This window comes from Sceloporus occidentalis, unplaced genomic scaffold, assembly GCF_023333645.1.
Source record: "Sceloporus occidentalis isolate IW3139 unplaced genomic scaffold, rSceOcc1.0.p SCAF_6, whole genome shotgun sequence".
Lineage (NCBI taxonomy): Eukaryota > Metazoa > Chordata > Lepidosauria > Squamata > Phrynosomatidae > Sceloporus > Sceloporus occidentalis.
This window is the reverse complement of record NW_028316986.1, coordinates 5538613-5551474: the sequence shown is the minus strand read 5'-3', so window position 1 is coordinate 5551474 and position 12862 is coordinate 5538613. Positions and strand designations below refer to the sequence as shown.

At 41.9% G+C, this 12862-nt stretch overlaps 1 protein-coding gene across 3 annotated transcripts in view; it reads right to left on the bottom strand.

The window, feature by feature from the left end:
• Positions 1 to 12616, bottom strand: part of MSRA (methionine sulfoxide reductase A) — a 305188-nt gene extending 292572 nt beyond the window's left edge. The window contains exon 1 of one of the 3 annotated variants that reach the window (XM_089528791.1): positions 12518 to 12616. In XM_089528791.1, coding sequence (XP_089384917.1) covers positions 12518 to 12578 — 61 coding nt within the window. In that variant the 5' untranslated portion in view covers positions 12579 to 12616. Of the gene's footprint in view, positions 1 to 8500; positions 8700 to 12517 lie in introns of those variants that run through there. The other 2 variants (XM_089528792.1, XM_089528790.1) reach the window with 2 other exon arrangements.
• Between the last annotated feature and the right edge of the window lie 246 nt (positions 12617 to 12862).

Sequence of the window (12862 nt, the reverse complement as noted above, 5' to 3'; positions counted from 1 at the left end):
CTGTATTTTTCTTTTGTACATTTTGCCCCTTTTCCAACTGTCACATGAAGAAATTCTACTTACTCTATATACACATGTATAAGTCTAGAAATTTAGGTCAAAAAATTGACCCAAAAACCTGTGTTGACTTATCCACGGGTTATTGTAAGTACTGTACTTCAACTCTTATTTAAAAAAGGAACCATCCTCAGGTGAAAGGCAAGAATATAATCTCTTTTGGAACCATGACTTACCCTCAGATGTCTCATCCATCCAGCTTTTAGGGTGAGCAGAAATAGTTACGCCTGCTGGAATTTTATAAGTTCTTTGGCATTGTTTTCCTTTCTCTTATCCTTCAGATCCCTTGCTACATGCCCCTAAATTTTACCCTGATTTATCCACGGGTCATATCAAAATCCATTCTTTTGGCCCCAAAACCTGCCCTCGACTTATACATGAGGCCGAGTTATAGTCGAGTATATACGGTAAGTATCAGTCACAATCATATATTACAAGATCCAATTCAGATGGTACTTGACACCCGAAAAACTCAGCAAAATTTATAAAAATACGGACGACAGATGCAGGAAATGCCGAAAAGAAAAAGGAACCATACTACATATATGGTGGGCCTGTGAAAAAGCTAACAAGTACTGGACAGGTATTCTTGAAGCTAAAGCAGAAATCTTGCAGATTAAACTGAAGAAGGATCCAAAGATTTTCCTTTTAGGAATGAAGGATAACAAATATGAAAGCAAATTTGGAAAAATTATATTCTGTATGATCTCGTCAGCCAGGATATTATATGCAAGGAAGTGGAAAGAGACTGATATTTCTGAACTTCAGGAATGGAAAATGAAGATGTATGACTGTATGGAGAACGACAAATTAACACTGCTTCTAAGAGACGCTCCAGCTGAAAAATTTGGCAATGATTGGGGCAGGATGTATAAATACCTGAACTCAACAGAAGTGCGATATATAGTACGCAGAAATATTATATCCAGATAAATAAACAAATATGTCTTCGCAAATAGGAAATGCAAAGAATAATAATGTGATGTGATGTTACCTGAAATTTGTTCAGCAATATAAATAATATAGAAAGAGGAAATAATGGAAGGGATTTAATCAGTCTTTAGGGAATCGATTTCAAAAATAAGAAAGCGGTACTTAGGAAACCAACTAATGTGAGGAGTAGAAGGTACACACTTTACTATTGTTTTATTAACCCTGCTAAAGTTAGGAAGGAAGGACTTTATAGACTAGCAACTGTCCATTGGGTGTTTATGTTTGATGTTTGAATGATGTGGTTTTAAGTTTTTTGTCCTTTTATACTTGTCTTCCAAGTGTTATGTCTCTTTTTTATGTCAGTCCTATTTTAATGAAATAAAAAAACCTAATTTATAATAGATAGATGATAGATGATAGATAGATAGATAGATAGATAGATAGATAGATAGATAGACAGAGAGACAGACAGATATTACAAAAATATAAACACAGATAGCCTACCTGTCCATTGCTACTTCAGTGGAAAGTACACTGCAATGATTAGTACATTTGACAGAAATAGGATTAGAATCCCCATTTCTCTTCTTAAAAAAAAGACTTGACATGCCAACTTGAACACTAAAAAGGATCAAGACAAAGTGCCAGCCTTCAATGATAAATATTAAGATGTGGTAGAGATTACTTTTGAAAGCTTTGAGAAAGATTCAGAAACATTAATAGGCCCATCTACATCTTTGTCCCCAATGGATCTTCCATGTACAGAAGCATTATACACTTGATCACACCAGATACCAAGAGTCTACAACAAGAGGAATGTTGCTACCAGGCCATGCTTTTGAGCTTTTCAGAGGAATTGGTTTACTAAAAGACTCAACACCTTTGCCTGGTCTAGAATAACTGGTTCTTATTTAGAGCATCAGAATACAATCACAGAGACTTGATGGCTATCTGTCAGGGATGCTTTGGTTGAGGTTTCCTGTATGGTAGAATGGGGTTAGACTGGATGGCCCTTGGGGTCTCTTTCAACTCTATGATTCTATGATTCTACAATACAGTCAATTCTCCAATTATCACCATGATGATCTCTAGAGATGGTGGATTTGAACCATGGTACCCCAGATGTTTTAAACTTCAGATGAAGCTCTAGGGAGCTGACATCCAAAACATCCAGAGAGCCAAAGTTTGCTTATTTTATATCCTCTCTTTTGCCAGAGATGGAAAAGTTAGATGGAAAAGATGACAGAGCTTGTACACCTTTAATATTTGTGTTTGTTGCAGCAGTTGTGTGCCTTCAAGTCATTTTTGACTTATGCCCACCCTAATATGAACCTATCATGGAATTTCATTGGCAGGTTTCTTCAGAGGGGGTTTGCCATTGCCATCCTGTGAGGCTGAGAGTGTGTGACTTGCCCAAGTGGGTTTACATGACCAAACCGGGATCTGAGCCTTGGTCTCCAGAGTCTCAGACCTATGCTCAAACAACTACACCACATAGGCTCAGTATTTTTGTAGAAAAGGAATTTCAGGTATACTAGCTGAAATTCGCTCTTCTATACACGTATTCAAGGTATACAAGCCTTTCTCCATCTGTCCAGCCAATGGTCCCGAGGTCGAAGACTGTTAGACCAAGTTGTGCCATCCACACAGCCAAATATCTACAATTTGCACACAGGAGCAAATAGTAACAATGTAAGTAGGCAGCCAATCTTCTTTCACCTTCTTGCTAAAGTAGAGCATTGAACTCTAGTTTTCCAGCCTCTTATGGACAGTTACAGGTGGCTCCGTACAGGTTACCATATCATCCAACAGACTTAAATATTTTAATTCAACTCTCAAGATATGACATCTAATTACAGATTCAGGACTTAAGTATAAATATGGAAAGGAATGAGACTGAAAGGAAAAATGAAAGTATTTATGATGCAGAGATGGCTTACTATTGTAAATGTCAAACAAAAGCAAAGGCTGATAATGAGAACAGCCCTTGGAGAGTTCAACTGAGTACATACAGTAAAGAGTTAATCATATGACCGTCTAATAATGTTGCCAACTTTCCATCTGGCCCTTTTCCCTATGCCTTTTTACGCCCTCTAATCTGGAGAAATTACCTATTAACCTGCTCAGTTCTGCACACTTGCTGAACAAACATTCAAACTGCTCACTAAGCAAAGTTCTTTGAGTGGTAAAATATAAACTACAGTACTTCAAGATGAAACAAAAATACAACGAAATGATGACCAAGGAAGTAGAATATAACATTAGCCGCAGAGAATAAAACTGTTCTGCATAGAAACCCAAATTAAAACCAAAAACAGGGTAACGGTGCAAATCTACAAAAGCACTTGAAGCTGCATTCAAAACTGTTGGCTGTTACACTCTGAGCATCCCTAAAAGAAGAAGAAGAAGAAGGAGAAGAAGTGTTTGGGATTTTTTTATTTTTGAAGAATTTGCACATACATAATGAGATATCTTGGAGGTGGAACCTCGGTCTAGACACAAAATTAATTTAGGTTTCATATACAGTCAGTCCTCCATATCCAAGGACTCCCTATCCACAGATTCAAGCATCCATAGCTTGAAAATACTGTATATACTCATGTATAAGTCTAGAAATTTTAGTCAAAAAACCAGGTCATTGTACGTCTTGTACTTCAAAAAAAGGAACCATCTTCTGGTGAAAGGCAAGATCAGAATCTGTCCTGGAAGCACTGACCCCCTTCTGTTCTCTCTCATCCATCCAGTCTTTAGAGTAAACACAGTTACGTTTGCTGGAATTTTGTAGGTTCTTTAGCATTGTTTTCCTTTCCTTCATCCTTTAAATCTTTTTGTTACATGCCCCCAAGTTTTACCCTCGACTTCTCCATGGGTCATATTCAAATCCATAATTTTGGCCCCAAAACTTGCCTTCGACTTATACATGAGGTCAACTTATAGTTGAGTATATACAGTATTCAAATATATATATATATATATATATATATATACACACACACACACACACACACACACACACACATATATACACACTGAAAAGCAAACCTTGATTTTGTCATTTTAAATAAGGAACACCATTTTACTATCCATTGTATTTATGGGACTTGAGCATCCACGAATTTTGTTATCCACAGAAGGTCCTGGAATCAAACCCCAGAGGATACCAAGGGCCCACTGTATACATTATACACATAGTCTAAAGTAATTATATACATATTTTCTAATATAATTTTGTGCACAAAATGAAGTTTGTGTACATTGATGGGAGGAGCTACCCGAATTACAGGATGGTGCATCCCGGCCTGCTAGGAAATCAGAAGTGTGACTATCTTGTAGATAACATATTGAAGTTGAAAGACAGATAAATATGGGAGATGTGGAATAAAGAAAGACTTCCCTGGATAGAAATATAAATTGCTAAACACCAATCAGATTGTAATAAACTAATTTGAGACTAATTGAGACAATGTATATTATTTATGATACATTGATATTGATTGCTCATTGTTGTTTTGAAAGTTTGAATTTGAATGAATGTATGGAATTTATCAATAAAGGAAAACTTTTTTTTAAAAACTGTGACTATCTCAATCACCCATAGAAAACGTTTTGGATTCTGGACTATTTTGGATTTTTGGATTATGGATGCTCAACCTCCTGTACAGGGATATCAGTATCCTGCACACCAAGTAGGTGCAGAGATGTAAAGGAAATTTTAAACCTGGTCAGCAAAGTCTCTCTCTCTCTCTCTCTCTCTCTCTCTCTCTCTCTCTCTCTCACACACACACACACACACACACAGAGGGTCTTTTGAACAAACCCTCCCCACAAGGGCTACACAGCTTGAAAGCAAGTAAGAGGAGCTTATTATTTTCCCAAAGGCCTTACATAATGTATATGCTCTTTCAAAGATATAGCCGTGTTACTGTGTAAACATTTTTAATATTGCTAATGCAATTAATTACAACAATGGATGCACTTAATTTGCACTCAGCGTGGTCCAGTGGTCTGAGTGTTGGACCACAACTCTGGAGATCGAGGTTGGATTCCCTGCTTAATCTGTTGACTGACTTTGGCCAAGTCACATGCTCTCAGCCTCAGAAAACCCAATGACAGGTTCAACAGTTTCACCATAAGTCTCAAATGACTTGAAAGCACACAACAACACAAACAACTCTTGGAGTCCAGCTGCCAGCACTCAAACTACTCCACTCCACTGGCTCTCAGCACTTTGGATAGTTCCTTTCAACCCAGTGGATTAATTGCTTTTCTAACAAGCTAAGTCCCTAGTTTGTAGACAAGCGTCTCTCAGATTCACCATGTAAAGGGATCTTGTAGCACCTTTGAGGCTAACTGAAATAAAGAAATTGGCAGCATGAGTTTTCATAGACTTCATCTACTTCCTCAGATGCATTTGGTGCAATGGAAGCCAGGGACAAACATATATATGCTATTGGTATGTGAAGATGTCAATTTGAATGTTAATTCAAATTCAAAATCCTTAGCCACTTCATTTCCATACACAAAATATTCTGAGGGTTTTTCGGGCTATGTGGCCATGTTTGATGCCAGCCACAGATGCTGGCGAAACGTCAGGAAGAAACTCTTCTAGAACATGGCCACATAGCCAGAAAAACCCACAAAAAACTATGGATGCCAGCCATCAAAGCCTTCAACTTCACAAAGTATTTTGAATTTGAATTGCCATTCTCACATACCCATTGCATATACATGACTGTCCCTGGCTTCCACTCCACCAAATGCATCTGAGGAAGTGGACTTAAGTCTAGGAAAGCTCTTGCTGCCAACTTCTTTCTTTCAGTTAGTCTCAAAGGTGCTACAAGATCTCTCTACATACTGTATATACTCATGTATAAGTCTAGAAATTTTAATCAAAAAATAAACCCAAAAAACATGGGTCAACTTATCTACAGGTCAGTGTTAAGTACTGTACTTTAACTCCTTCCTCTTTTAATAAATGAATAAATAAAATTTAACTCTCTCATCCAGCCAGCCTCTGGTCTGAGCACAAACAGTTATAGCTTTTTGTGGGTTTTTCAGGCTAGGAGGCTGTGTTCTAGAAGAGCTTGTTCCTGGCGTTTCGCAGCAGCTGCGGCTGGCGTCTTCAGGGAATGCTGGCACAGGCCAGCCACTGATGCTGGCGAAACGTCAGGAATAGACTTTTCTAGAGCATGGCCTCATAGCCCAAAAAACCCACAAAAAACTATGGATGCTGGCCGCAAAAGCCTTCGACAAACAGTTATGCTAGCCAGAATTTTGTAAGCTCTTTGGCATAATTTTCTTTGCTTCATTCTTTAGATCCTTAGTTACGTGTTCCTAAGTTTTACCTTTTTTGAACCCCAAACCTACCCTCGACTTATATAGATGAGACTGACTTATAGTCAAGTACATAGGGTACTTTCTTACAAACAGACCCACTACTGTGCCTGCTTATCTTCGCTGTGCTAAATGATCCTGTTTGCTGCCTCATGAACCAGCTAAAATCAGTCCAGGCCTTATCTAAGGGTGCATCTACACTGTAGAAATAATGCAGCTTGTAGCTCCATCCTATGGAATTCTGGGATATGTAGTTTTACAAGGGCTTTAGCCTTTTCTGCCAAAGAATACTGGTGACTCTGAAAAATGCAGACCCCAGGATTTCTGTAGGATAGAGGCACGACAGTAAAGTGGTGTCAAACCACATTATTTCTAAAGCTCTGATGCACCCCAAGTTCTGCAAATACAGCCTTTTGAGGAAAGACAAGATAGAAAGAAAATAACTGACGGCATTCAAAATGGAGACTTTAAAGGGTTTTTGACCTGGTCGGTTTGCAACTTAGCGTTTGAAAAGCAAAGCTGTGCAGTGTAAAATACAACTAAAAGCTATGTTAACGACAGACTAAGGCCCCATACAGACAGGCCAAAATAAAGCTGCTTTGTGTCACTATGGAGGTATGCTGTTTAAATGATGCATGTGTCCTAAGAGTGCAGAAGCCGCGCCAAAGCCACTATCCAGTCCTAAGGACTAGAGCGCAGCTTCCGGACTCTTAGGACACATACATCATTTAAACAGCATACCTCCAAAGTGACTCAAAGCAGCTTTATTTTGGCCTGTCTGTATGGGGCCTAAGATATCTTAAAAGGCCCAAGAATAATTCATAATTACTTCAAAACCAAAGAAATAATTACCATTGATTACAGGATAATTATACTGTACTATGTCTGAACTGGCACAACTGTCTGGAATTTTTTGCAGAATTAAGGCAGTCCCTCAGTTCTTCTGGACTCCAACTCCCACAGTTCTTAGCCATATTATTTATTTGTTTGTTTGTTTGTTTATTCATTTCTATCCTGCTTCTCCAACAAGATTGAGGCGGCTTACATCAATGAAATCTTTACAATACAATAAAATCCCACTCCCTTCTTAACCCCAGATCAACAACAATAAGTACCAACATAACAATAACTATAATTTATTAAAATAACTTTAATTAAGATCATTAAACTGATTACTAAGACAAGGGATAGGGCAGTCAATGGAATAATCAATAAGACGGTCTGTGTCAATGGGGGCGACTGAGTCACTTATTCTGGGAAGGCCTGTCGGAGGAGATCCGTCTTGACAGCCTTTTTATTAGTTCTATTTTATTATATATTATATTATATTATATTATATTAGTTCTCAGGTAAAAAGCAGTTTGTTTGACACCTGTTTAACTGCCATGGCTCCATCCTATAGAACAATGGGATTTCTAGTTTGTTGTGGCACTGGAGCTCTTAGACAGAGAAGGCTAAATATCTCACAAAACTACAAATCCCAGGATTCCACAGCATTGATTCATGGCAGTTAAAGCGGCATCAGAGGTTTTTAATAGCAAACTAATATGGTAAAGAACTGTGGGGAGTTGTACTCCAGAAGAACTGAAAGGGGAGGGAGGGGCTGCGTCCACACCGCAGAAATAATCCAGTTTGACATCACTTTAGCTGCCATGAATAAATTAAGCTTTAAGTCAGTGGCAAAGCTTGGCGAAGTTACTTTTGTCAGGGGAGGGGGATCATGAAACTATGTTGTGGAATCCTGGGATTTGCAGTTTGTTGTGGCACCAGAGCTCTGAATAGCTCACAAAACTACAAATCCCAGGATTCCACTGCCCTGACCCGGGGCAGCGATGCCAACAAACTGCATTATTTCTGCAGTGTGGATACAGCCCCAGATAGGTATCCCAGAGAGACTACAGGCCCTCACAAGAGGTTTTAGCAGAGAACTAGAGTTGTAAAGAACTGTGGGAGTTGTAGTCCAAAAGAGCTGAGAAGAAGCGAAACAGGAAGTATCCGGGACGCGCATGCGCGCCGAATGGGCTGGAGAGACGCCCAAGGAGTGACGTCAACCCAAGCGTGACGAAGCATGCCGGAACGCGCATGCGCACACCTCTTTCAGAGGCTCGCCATAGACTAGCGGCGGCGCTCTTTCCTTTAAAGCGCATGCGCAGGAAACAGCTCCTGTCTCGCTTACCCAGTATCCGAATGAGGCTCCGGCTCCTGCCGGGCAGGGCCTCCTCCCGACTGGGTACCTTGAGGGAAGACGAAGCTTCTCCCATGGCAGCGAAAGTGCGAAGGAGCCAACGGGAGACGGCGGAGCTCATGGCCCCTCCCTTTTTGGGGCGTTTGAGGGCGAAAGGGCAGTTGGCAGGCAGGGGGGAAAAAAAGACACCTCGCGCATGCGCAGAAGAGCTCGCGCCCCGGGGCACGTGGTCTGGGAGAGGGCGGGGATGGCGCTGGCAAGGCGCGAGGGCGGTTGCTAGGCAACGCCTCAGGAGGCCGTTAAGCTTAGAGATAAACCCATCCTCCTCAGCCCTGCTCAAAATGGAGGGCGCTTGTGGGAGATTCCTGCTGTGCTGAAGGTTGAAATGGCAGGACACAAGGCTGGAGAAAAAGACGTAAACAAATAAATAAAAGTTTAAAACACTCCCAGAAAAATGTAAATGCTTCTTAGCCATGGTCAAAATGAGAGACATAGCCAGAGAAAAGCTAAAAGCACTCCTAGAAATAGAAATCCACGCTTCTCTGCCCTGCTCAAAATGGAGGACAGAGTTTAGAACACTCCTAGAAAAATGTAAATGCATGCTTCTTAGCCATGGTCAATGAGGGACATGGCCAGAGAAAGATAAAAGCACTCCTTTGTCCTGCTCAAAATGGAGGATGTTTGTGGGATTCCTCCTGGACAGAAGATTGAAATGGGAGTGAAGTATACAAACAAATAGTTATTGAAAGATAGAATGTGTTCAGAAGAGGGTGACCAGGATGGCAAACAGTCTGGAAACCAAGTCCTATGCGGAACAACCTAGGGAACTGAGTATGGGGCAAAACAAACCATCCAAAAACGCCAGATTGGGGGTGCCATGCGCTGCAGCAACCACATGCCATGGCCCCAATTAGGCTATTTGCCGGTGCAAAAAGAGGTGTCTTACGCTGTTTTTCTGGGCCAGCAAAAAGATGGCTTTTTTCTGCTTCCGGAGCTTTGTGACGCTCAGCGTCTAAACATAGCACTGTAAAGCAGCCACCATGTAAATACCCAGATGGCACGATGCTGGCTTCCTTCTGGCTTGGGGTCGTGTGTTGTGTGTATGCCAAGCCGCCGGGAAGCCAGCTTTTTTGTCAGTATGTTTGAGCCCTATGTCTTTAACCAGATACAGCTCAGAGCATAAGAATGAAGCCGTATTCAGACCAGGTTTCAATTCCCAGCTCAGCCGCGAAACCCGATGGGTGACCTTGACCAAGTTACATGCTCTCAGGGGAAGGCAATGGCAAACCCCCTCTGAACAATCTTGCCAAGAAAACCCCATCATAGAATCATAGAGTTGGAAGAGACCGCAAAGGCCATCCAGTCCAACCCCATTCTGTCATGCAGGAAATCCAAATCAAAGCATCCCCAGCAGATGGCCATCTAGCCTCTGCTTAAAGACCTCCAAGGAAGGAGACTCCACTACACTTCGAGGAAAGAGTGTGTTCCACTGTCGAACAGCCCTTACTGTCAGGAAGTTCTTCCTAATGTTGAGGTGGAATCTCTTTTCCTGGAGCTTGCATCCATTGTTCCAGGTCCTGTTCTCTGGAGCAGCAGAAAACAAGCTGGCTCCCTCCTCAATATGACATCCCTTCAGATATTTAAACAGGGCTATCATATCACCTCTTAATCTTCTCCAGGCTAAACATCCCCAGCTACCTAAGACGTTCCTCATCGCATGGTTTCCAGACCTTTCACCATTTTAGTCGCCCTCCTTTGGACACACTCCAGTTTCTCAATGTCCTTTTAGAATTGTGATGCCCAGAACTGGACACAATATTCCAGGTGGGGCCTGACCAAAGCAGAATACAGTGGCACTGTTGACATGTTGAACTTGTGGTCTACTTGGACTCCTAGATCCCTTTCACACGTAGTTTCATTCAGCCAGGTATCACCCATTCTATATCTGCATTTTATTTTTCCGCCCTAAGTGCAATACCTTACATTTCTCCGTGTTGATAGCTTTGGCCCAGCTTTCTAGTCTGAATAGGTCATTTTGAATCTTGATCCTGTCCTCTGGAGTATTAGCTAGTCCTCCTAATTTGGTGTCATCTGCAAATTTGATAAGTATGCTCCCAATTCTGTCATCCAGGTCATTGATAAAGATGTTGAATAGCACTGGGCCCAGGACAGAGCCCTGTGGGACCCCACTGGTCACTTCTCTCCAGGATGAAAAGGAGCCATTGTTGAGCACCCTTTGCGTTCGGCTGGTCAACCAATTACAAATCCATGTAACAGTTATTACCTTGTCTAGCCCACATTTTACAAGCTTGTTTGCAAGAATGTCATGGGAAACCTTGTCAAAGGCCTTACTGAAATCAAGATATACTATATCCACAGCATCTGCCAACCTGGTAATTTTATCAAAGAAAGAGATCAGATTTGTCTGGCATGACTTCTTTCTCTGAAACCCATGTTGACTTTTTTTGTTTATGGAATTGCCATCTAGATGTTCACAGACTCTTTGTTTAATTATCTGCTCCAGAATCTTTCCTGGTATTGATGTCGGACTAACTGGACGATAATTGTTTAGATCCTCTTTTTTCCCCTTTTTGAAGATGGGGACAACGTTTGCCCTCCTCCAGTCTGCTGGGATCTCTCCTGTTTTCCAGGAGTTTTCAAAGATTATTGCCAATGGCTCCGATGTTACATTTGCCAGTTCTTTTAATGCTCTTGGATGTAGTTCATCTGGTCCTGGAGACTTAAATTCATTTAGATTAACAAGGTGTTCCTCTACTATCTCTTTACTTATTCTGTGCTGAAATTCCCCTATTCTGTCCTCTGCTCCATTATCCTCAGGTTGAGCACCCTTTTCCTTTTCTGAGGCGGGATACAAACCTCCGCTTTGCGGCGCTTCCCCGCCGCCGCCGTTTGCTCCGCGCGGGAGCTGTAGCAGTCAAACCGCGCGGCTCCCGCGCGGAGCAAAAAAGAAGCTCCATTTCGGAGCTTCTTGCGGCGCCTCTATGATGTCGCGAGGCACCTGGCGCGGACTCGCGACGTCATAGGCGCTGCGACACATCTGGACGCTATGCGTCCAGTACGTAAAGATGGCGGCACCCATGTGGAAGGGGCGCCGCCATCTTGTACGTATTGTATACGTACTAGGGTTGGGGGGTGCGGAAGCACCGCCCCTTCCTAACCCTAGTACGTATACAATACGTACTATATGGCGGTATGTATCCCACCTGGGAAGACCAAGGCAAAGAAGGTGTTGAGTAATTCTGCCTTTTCTCTGTCCCCTGTTAACAGTTTGCCATCTTCTCCACGCAGTGGCCCTATCATTTCCTTCTTCTTCCTTTTGCTGCAGACATATCCAAAAAAGCCCTTTTTATTCTCAGATAGGCTTGCCTTGGGGTTGACATAAGCCAGAAATGAAGGCGCACAACACACACACACATTCTGATCACACATGCCTTCAAAGGGTGTTGTGACCTTAGCCAATAATATGTCTTGGGCAACTTGAAATCAGCATCTGCATACAGACAAATGCTCTAAAAAGGCAATATCCATTGTTCCAAGTCCTAGTCTCTGGAGCAGCAGAAAACAAGCTTGCTCCCTCCTCAGTGTGACATCCTTTCAAATATTTAAACAGGACTATCATATCACCTCTTAACCTTCTCTTCTCCAGTCTAAATATCCCCAGCTCCCAAAGTCGTTCTTCATAAGGCTTTCCAGACCCTTCACCGTTTATTGAACACACCAGATTTTGGGCCCTTTTACCCATACTTTGGACATTTTGGGGAAAAGATAGATAAAGAAGATAGAGAAGATAAGATGATATCCTTGGTAACACAGAAGGCAATAGGGAAAGAGGAAGACCATATTCCAGATGGATAGACTTAAGCAAGGAAGCCACAGACCTGAGCAGGGCTTTTGACGAAGGGATGGAGGTCTCTCATGCATGGGGTCACTATAAGTCAAAGTTCACTTAATGCCAGTTAACAGCAACAACCCAGATTCTCCTCCTACCTGTTCCCATGGTCAGTTTGCCAGTCCTTGCCTCTGTGACATCGCCACATGGATCTGCCATCTGCTTGCAGGTCTGGACCCTGAAATCTCAGGGAATAAGATGCTGCTCTCCTGACAACTTTACTTCCACAAGAGTCTGGTTTTATCCCCTTTGCTGCATCTACATGAAGCGTCAAGGAAAGAATAACCAGAGAGCTGTCAGTAGACTTGGAAGCTATCCGTTTGGGGAAGCTTAGAGTCACAGTGTCCCCAAGGGTGTGCCGCTACACTACTTTCGGTTGCGATCTGACGAGTGGATCATGCTGTTTAAGCATAATATTAAATGACATGTTGTAAAACTGAATG